General features: G+C 39.3%; 1 protein-coding gene across 1 annotated transcript; it reads left to right on the plus strand.

Moving 5' to 3' along the window:
* Positions 1 to 870: 870 nt before the first annotated feature.
* On the plus strand, positions 871 to 8,742 carry LOC125244199. The gene is made up of 2 exons (XM_048154243.1): positions 871 to 976; positions 4,457 to 8,742. Exons 1-2 carry the CDS (start codon positions 958 to 960, stop codon positions 5,911 to 5,913), a joined length of 1,476 nt encoding a protein of 491 aa, XP_048010200.1. The 5' UTR covers positions 871 to 957; the 3' UTR covers positions 5,914 to 8,742.
* Positions 8,743 to 9,578: the final 836 nt, after the last annotated feature.

The raw sequence follows: 9,578 nt of genomic DNA on the forward strand, positions 1-9,578 counted from the left end.
ACACAAACGCATCACTTCACTTCAGAAGGCCTTTATCAAGCCCCCAGAGCTGTGTGGAGTATGTTTATGATGGATGGATGTGGATGGAGACACTTTCTTCAGCTCATACTCATTTGGTAACACTTACTGCCATTATAAAGCTTGGATGCGTCAGGATATTTATTATTATTTCTCCAACTGTGTTCATCAGAAAGATGAAAGTCATATACACCTATGGCTTGAGAATGAGTAAAGCTTGTGATAATTTTCATTTGAAAGTGAACTAATCCTTTAAGGAATAAAAATGTGCAAATACATTTACATACATTTGTTGTCTGCTGTTGTGTTCATCATGTGAAAAGGTTTTTGAGGGGGAGAACCACAAGCAACTTAACTTATTACTGGTATTTGTAGCATTGTTTTGAATTTATCTCACCAGTGTGTAAGACTATGTTGCAGTGTGTGTGTGTGTGTGTGTGTTTGAGGGCTTGTGTGTCATGTCTGAGGGTAAAGTTTGTTTTTTCAGCAAGACTGAATGATTTGGAGTGGAGAGCTTCATTTTGACCTGACAATTGGAAGTTTGGGGAAGTGGAAATGTTATGGTTTTGTGTTTGGAGTTTTGAGAAAAGGAGGCATAATTTCATGAAATGTGTTTAAGCAATTGATAAAAAAATTAATAAATGCTGTAGAAGTATTGTTCATTCTTAGTTCATGTTAACTAAAGTAGTTAACTAATGAAACTTATTTTAAAGAGTTACTAAAAACTTAATTTAGTATGATTTATAAGTTGTTTTCCTCATGGGGGGGTGGGTCCCCACAAGGTCAGACATGTGTGGTATTACCACACACACATACAGAGCTGTTGGCAAAATAGCTGCTGTCTCAGCTGCACAGGTGCACTGAAGGAAATGAGAGAGCTGAAGTGAGTGATATCTACACACTCAAGTGGAAGGACTTTACCTGTTTGCCTGAATCTCCATGATGTCATCACAGCACAGTAAGATAAAACCTGATTAACATTTAATAATAATGAAAAACAAATAAAACTAAGAGGTCAGAGCTGCATTTGAAAACTTTGTTAAGGTATACATTTATGACAGGTAGGACATATATATCTGTAGTGTTGTTTTTCTTTACCATCATTCAGTTCTGAAATAGGCATTTGGGTAGTTAACATGGAATGCTTTTGGAAAGCTGAAATGTCTTCTGGTGTGATATGCTAAATTTCTTCTAAAACTATTTTTGTGCACCAATTTGTTAATTCTTAGATATTTGTTATGCATGTGTATGATATAAAAACTGCATATTAATTGGGAATACATGGACTACTATCTAAATATAGACAAAAAAAATCTTAAGATAAAAAATGCTTATGGGCATACCTTCTACGGGTAGAAAATATAAGACATTTGAAAACTAAAGGTGCAACAGTTTAAAAAATATTTTGTGCAATTCTGATTTACAAAAATTTAAATTGAACTGACAATCACTCTGACAATGTACTGACAATTCTGTATAATGGATGTCACATAAAAAAAAGTGTGAATAAAATGCATTTAGAGTGCAGTGGGCAGAAAATGGAATGTATGTAAATGTGTGGAACAAGATACATCAGAGGTTACATCAATCGTATTAAGGAAAACAGTTTTGTTGACTGAAGTTAAAACCTATGTTGTCACATTCATATTTAACTACAGCCTACATGTTGACACAATATACACATCATCATGTTGTATGGCCTGTGGGTAAACTGGCTCGACGTGTTTCAGTCCACTCCCTTTCTTCTGGATAATATGCATAAAAAAGTGTAAAGTCTCTACTATTATTTTTCCATTTAGCTGACAAAATTAGAATTAATACAAAAACTTAAATTCAGCATAAAATGGCAAATCACCCTTTCTGTTTTCTAAATGCATGCACGTGATGTCACCGTCGGCTGGAAAAATCAGCAAAAAACACACAAAACACATCTAAAATGGGAAAGAGCTTTGCGATTGACAGTAAAATAGATTTGACAAGAAACCTGAGGTATATTTTTACAGACTGCTGAAAGCAACAGAAAAGAGAAGCAAATGGATCACTGCAATTCACAGAAACAACTGGACTCCAGCAGCGAAACATGGATTTGCAGTTATCATTTTGTTTCAATGTGTTGAAACAAAATGATAGACCCTGGAAACAAAATGATAGACCCTGGAGACCTACTGGCAGGTGATACTGGATGTGCAGATGGGTATGGAGGTTTCCAGGGCAGGTCCAGGAACTCTAGACACCACGGCGGATCAGGAGCCTTGGCGTCCCAAGCTTTCTGAACTGCAATGGCTGCCTAACGCTCCAGAACCGCACTGAGCCGTCCGTTTTAGGAACCAAAACTATCGGGCTCACCCAGTTACTGCTGGATTCTTATCCCATTTCAAGCATCGCTCCTAATTCTGGCTGAACTACCTTTTTCTTGTGTTCAGGCAAGCGATACGGCCGGCTGCGAATCACCACGCCGATATGGTGCTGAATGAGGTTTGTACGGCCAGGTAGGGGAGAAAACACGTCAGCAAACTCTGCTTGTAACTTAGCTAAATCAGTGAGCTGGGAGGACGAGAGGTGATCTCCCCCTGGGGCCAGAGCGAGAGATTGTTTTTTTATATTCGCCTCCGGCCCGAGATCATCCTCTCCACTAATCACCGTCGCCATCATCACTGATTCTGCCTCATTCCATTTTTTAAGGAGATCGAGGTGGTAAATTTGATGTGCTCCTCTCCTATCAGACCGTACTACCTCATAATCAAGCTCTCCAACTTGCCATGTGACCTCAAACGGTCCTTGCCACTTTGCAAGTAATTTTGAACTTGATGTTGGGAGTAATACAAGCACTTTATCTCCCGGTGAAAATTTGCGCAAATTAGTCCCCCTGTTATACAGCCAGCTCTGTCTGTCCTGGGCTTGTAACAAATTCTCCATGGATAGCCGCCCCAAAGTGTGGAGTTTTGTTATCAAGTCCAGCACATACTAAATTTCGTTTTTAGATTGAGATGGTCCATCCTCCCAAGTTTCTCTTAGGATGTCCAACACCCCACGGGGCTGACGTCCATAGAGAAGCTCGAAGGGGGAAAACCCCGTGGAGGCTTGCGGGACCTCTCGCACAGTGAACAACAGGGGTTCTAACCACTTATCCCAATTTTTGGCGTCTTCCTGAACGAATTTACGAATCATGGTTTTAAGCGTGCGAATAAAACGTTAAACCAGCCCGTCAGTTTGTGGGTGAAAGATGCTGGTAAGAATCGATTTAACGCCCAATAATTCGTAAAGTTCACGTAACGTCGGTGACATAAAGAGAGAGAGTGGAGAAACAGGAGCAGGGTCCGGCCCGGCAGCGGTCAGTCCCGCCCCCCTGGGAGGGGCTCTCGGACTCACAAACTGACCCTGGTCAGGGGGCGGGGCGGGACTCAAGGAGGGCCGGGCGGCCGGGACCTAGGTAGAGGGATAGGTCAAGAGAGAGAAGGAGGTGGGAGAGAGGGAGAGAAAGAAGCAGATGGCAGAGGTTCGCTGACCAGAGGTTGGCTGAGTCCAGCGACGTGGGCCGGTGGCACTGGACCCACTCGGCCGTCTTTTTCAGGAGCCAAGTGATGAACTGCTCCAGTACCACGTGATCGATGATTTGGTCCACGTCGCTTTCCGTCCGCCAGTAGCCATTTGCGCCAGGAATCCCGGAGCTGTTGGGCGATCACGAAGGGCCGGCCGGACTCACCCCATTCCAGAGAGCGGAAATGCTGGTGATGTTGTTCCAGGCTCCGGCCGACCCGCTGGATGATGGCCCTCTTGAGGTCGTCGAAGACCAGGAGGTTCTGTACTGGCAGCTGCTGTGCCACCACCTGTGACTCGCCAGAGAGCAGTGGGATCAGTCTCATGGGCCATTGGTCCCGCGGACTGGGAGGGAGGCGATGAAGTCCGCAAATGGTGTGGAGGACGATGCTTGCATGGCGGCTGCTCACCTTCTTCCTTCCCGGGTTTCGGCAACAGTGTAACGAGGTTCTTGTAAGGGAAGGAAGAGGACAGGGTCAGCTTGACTGCTGACGGCAGATTTATTTAATAAATTCACTCTCAAAACAGAATGTTGTGCAGACAAGCACAAAACATAAACACAGTCACAAAATAACTTTCACTCCAGCAGAGACTTCAGGGCTCAGTAGTGTCCACCAGTCAGCAGTCCTTCTCTCTCTCGCACACTCCTGTTTCTCCTGCCGTATTATACTCTCTCCACGGCAATTACTGAAACAAGAGACAGGTGTTCGTTATTTGCGTTTAACCCATTCACCAACTGTGCGTCTCCCGACTCTCTCTCCCGCTGCAGACCTCGCTGAACCACGCCCCCCTCGCCACATACACATTTTAGCTTTGTGGTAAAAAAGTCAACATTACTGATTTATGTTATTGACTTGATGTTAATAACTTGTAACATCTGGTTCTTAACTTTTTTTTCCAGAGACAAACAGCCCAGTAATGGTGTATGGAATTAGTTTTGTGCTTGGAGCAGTGGCTGGATGTACGCTGGGAGCCACGGAAGTACCAGTGAATCAAATTATGACAGGCATCATCTCAGGAACCCAAATGGAACCCATCATATCTGGCATTAAGAGCGTTGGGGCTCTGGGACTGGGCTCACTTCTCGGAACTACTGCTCTCATCACATCAATGACATCGCTGGTAACAGGGGTCATCATAGCCGCTTTTGTGGCCTTGTTTCTTTTAAGAGTGAGGAAGAGTGAAGGATGGGTGGCGGCAGGACTGGCCGCGGCCCTCGCCACAACTTTAAGTGGTGCAGCGTTAGGGGCCATCACTGAAAAACTGAGCATGATGTTCGGGATGGTCAGCCTGGTTTGGGCATTGGGGATTTTCACAGTCTTGAAACTATTAATGTACACCTTCATTAAGTTTACATGCACAGAACAGGAATTATGTGGAATTTTTACTGAACTTAGCAGGAAAGAACAGGCGAGACTACTTGCTATGGAAGTAGATCGAAGACAGCGGTTAGCAATCGAAATGGAACAGCGGATTACTGCCTCCAAGTTGGAGAAACCGGAAAAGGAAAGTCTAGCTGCTTGGGAGGCCCAACAAAGAGAAAGTGAAGAAATAAGGAAACAGCAAAGGAAGGCTGTTGAACTGGAAATGCAGCAGAGGACGTCTCGACAACGGCTGCTCAAAGCGGTGGACAAATACATGGAATTTCTTGCATTATCTGGCATTCCGATGACTGTGACTGCATTTGTGACCACTGGCTTAGGCATCTTTGGGTTTGGAGATTACAGATTTGTTTTTGTTGTCCTGTTAGTTTTGATGTTGTGCATGTCATTTTGGCTCATGAGATCACGGCGTTTGAACTTTTGGATGTTTATGGGATGCGTGGGAATGTTTGCCACATTTGCCATTGCTGTGCTGACTATTCATGCCGGCCAGGAGGTGGCAGGCATGTCTGTAAAAATGCGTATGGCAGGAAAAAACATAAGCAAGGAGAATGTTGGCATCTGGATGACCCATGAATCCTCCGTACAGGCGATTTCTGCAGGATTCTTTGTGTCAGAAGTGTGTCAAGTTGCTTTAGGGGCAACAGTCGCTGGTCCAATGGCACGAGAAGCTGGAGGAAAGGTGATTGTGGGGGCGTCTATAATTGCGGTGGTTGTTTTGATGATAGTTAAAGTGTCATTGCTGATGCTGGGAGTAGGTGGTACGGCGGGGGCTTTGTTGGGGGCTGTTGGAGCAGCTGGTGTGTCCATGGGAGGCGCTGCAGCTGTAGCAGTGAAATCGTCCTCATGGGGAGAAACAATTGTGACCACCGCTGGGATGATCTTTGGGTTTTTGGTATTTGGAAAGTGGGACATTGTTAAAATAGGGCTTCAGGTGTGTGTGGCATACATTTTTGCCATGACAAATCTTTATTGAAATGTCACAGTGTTCTTTTTATTATTGGGAAGAATGCCAATCAGCCTCTATAAACTTTATAGCAGAGGATGTAGTGCTTCATATCATGATTGTGCAGTCATGTTTTAAACGTTGTGTCTTGTTATTACACTTTGATTGGGGTTTTATGCTAATATCTATAAGTTACTTAAATTGAAAGATACACAACAAAAAGCATATTCTTAGTATCATATAATGAGAATCTTTAACTTGTTTTCCAGAAAAAAAAAAATCTTAACCCTTTAAAGCCTACTCTATCATGTCTGATACACAGAATTCTAAGGCCTCCAACCTGATCAGAATTTTGCTGAAAAACCTGTTGCACAGAATCTACTTCATGCCTTTTGTCGTCTGATTGATAGTTCAGAATTTAAATATCATATTACAGAGAAATAATATTGCAGATATAGAGTGACAAGTGATAATTATATGATTTTATGTAAGTAGTCTCTTATATGATTTTAAGTAGTTTAACTATACTGTTATAAAGATTTGATTTACATTTACATCTCATTGATTTACATTACAAGCTATCAGAATTCAGAATCTTTCTTTGTGTCCATATAAATATCAGCAACTGTACCTAATTGCATGTTTTTTTGCTAATTTTGAGCCTCTTTTTTATTTTTATATTTTGTCTGAAGGTTTAAAAGTTATTATAGATTCATATTATTTCATATTTCAGGCTTTACAGTGTTAAAACAATATCCAATTTTTGGTAGACAAAAAAAAAAGTTTTGGATATTAAGACTTAGTGTCTTACAGAAGCGTAATTTCACTTGTTTAAAATACATAAATAAAGGAAATAACAACTACACTTTACAAAATTGAACAATAGTATGGTGACAGGTGTCAAATATTAAAATTAATTTGTCAGAATCATAGTTTTACTTGTTGCCAGTGATAAAGTCTCAGAATTCAGTTATTCTTTTAATATTGAATTTTGGCTAGAGAACAAGTGAAAAACTGTGGGAAAAAAAAACTTTAAAAAACTAACATTACTTCATATTCTTCTTTTGATATCACATGAACAGTAATTACAATATTGATGTTTTGTCTCTAACCTTACTGGTCATATAATGTGATATATGTAATGATTAATGATAATGTAATGATTAAAGAGGGTGTCCTATAGGTTGACACATGTCAATCAATCCATCTGGCGTTGTTATTTACTTATTAAACCAGAAATTAGATCTATTTTCTCTCAAGGATTGACAAATTCAAAACAATAAGTGACCACTAGAGGGTGGAATACACCATGAAAACCACTAACCATTCAGTGCCAGTGTCTTCTACCATTCACAGCAATTTAGAATCAATCCGAACAACTGTATGTTATTCCAGCTGGTCATAAACAAAACCTCATCAATATAAGTGCAACCTTGCTCTTCATGGATACTGTAGAATTTACAGCTTGACAGAAATTTACAGTGGTAATTTATCACAATGAGCCTCATTCATGACATTGAACATAACATAATTTCTTAAGATAACACACATATATGAGTAAATTCAGACAGAATTTGCACTTATTATGGGCTTTTCTGATACACAAACACTTTGTTAACCTCAGTTTTGATTAGTTAAACGTGTGTATGTTAAAGTTGGCATGAAACAGAAGTTGTGATAGTCTTTTCTGCCCTGTTGTGAAGTATTTTCTAGTGAAACGGCTCCTGGAACAAGAACAAATGTATGGCAGGGCTTGATTTTGTCCGTGGGGAATTGATTGGATGGTTGTGGTTTGCTGTTGGTAGATCTCATGTGATTGACAGGTTGTCCCACCCTCGTCATCAGAGAAGAGAAAAGATGCTGCAAGAGGGAGGGGAAGTTATTCTGATTAAAGATTACGAGAGCAGATGAATTAAAAAATATAATAATTTGAATAACTATCATGAATCTGAAAATTTACATCAAAATGACTTTATGAAAGATTTGCACAAAATTAATTCTGCTTGTGTTTCATGAATGAGGCCCATGGTGTGATGATAAATAGATTTTTTTTTAATTCCATCAAATAAAATGAAAGAAGAGGAGAATAAGATGGAACATATGAATAATTCTTTTAAATTATTGTCATATCTATAAGCGTGTGCTAGACTATTCAAATTCCTTTGTTATGTGCAACTTGAATTTCTTTGAATTATTCCTGTCATTCCAATTTAACATCCCGTGTTCACACTCATGAACTGAAAGCGAGGCCTGTTGTGTCCATCTCTGGTGGTCTGTGCTCTCAGGGCAAACAGTCTCATTCTTTGGGTGTTTGGCATAAATGACAGATACATGTCAAAACACATTATACAAATATGTCCATTCCAGATTAAAACAGAGTTTAAATCGAATACTGAATGCTCACAAGATGCAGTTTGTCACTGTTGTTTTTTAAAGGACATCTCCTGTCACTCGGCTCTCTGCATGCGCACGTGTGAGGCGGGCACAAACTAGGACTGAGCATGCTCAGAATCCTCACACAACAGCATCACTGTTCACATAGCAACAAAGCTTGTTTGTGTCACTCTAGCGTGTCATTTTGTTCTGTTTCTTATTGTAATTTAATGATTCGATAAACCCATCTGATGCTGTTGCCTAATTGGTTACCTAGTATGCTAACTTATGGAATAAATAAATAAATAAATAAATATTGAAATTTGACATTTTGTGTTTATATTATTATCATAGTTTTCACATACGGTATTTAAGGCATGATAATTCATATTTTTATGATGATTTTCCAATTTTGAAAGTCTGAGTCTGGACAAGAGCACAACAATAAAATATATAAAAAGCATTTGAAAAGTACAGCAAAAATAAATGAAGACATGGTGAAAATTTTCCATGACATTTTTATTGTGACCGTCATTTATCAAAAAGGAAGATTTTTTTTTTTTTTTTTAATAAGCTGTTACTATAATTTACTATTATAGTTTTTGTTAATATTTTGAATTTAGTTTTATTTTTGCTTTCTGTTTTCACTTTAAATTTGGTTACAATTGGTTGTGTTTTTGTCATTTTTATAATTAATTTTAAAATATGTCTACTAATAATTAAATTACACTAAATGAAAATTTAAAAAAATTAAATAAGTGGTTATACTTTTTTATATTTTATTTTATTTCAGTTAACATTTACCTTTTTTCAAGTATGTTTTCAATGTTTTTTTTTTTTTTTTTTTTTTTTTATGGTTTTAGTTAATGATAATCTGGAAACAAACAAACAAACAAACAAACATAACTTGGGAAATAAAACTCCCAAGGATGAAAAAACAAACAAACTATGTGTTAGTAAGACAAACAGAGGATCCTGATGCACACGTTTACAGTGTTCATGTGAACAGTCTGTCTTCATTGGGGCATGGACACATATTTTCCCAACAGATGCTTCACCGCAGGATCTTTCCTGTGCTTTTCCACATTTGAGGCAAGGAAGAAAGAAGAGAATAGGCATGTGTTATTGATGTTATTGGCTTTTATAACCCAGCAAGACAAAGTTGAGAGAAAAGGGCCCTTGGTTACACTGTTAGTGATTTGTTAGAAAAGTATTTGTGTTGGCCGCAGTACAAACGTATCGCACGACTAATGCCTTATGTTAATAATATGTAATGTATTACAACATTGGTACTGGACTTTCTTTTACAGCTCTTTCCACAA

This window comes from Megalobrama amblycephala, linkage group LG13, assembly GCF_018812025.1.
Source record: "Megalobrama amblycephala isolate DHTTF-2021 linkage group LG13, ASM1881202v1, whole genome shotgun sequence".
Taxonomy (NCBI): Eukaryota; Metazoa; Chordata; class Actinopteri; order Cypriniformes; family Xenocyprididae; genus Megalobrama; species Megalobrama amblycephala.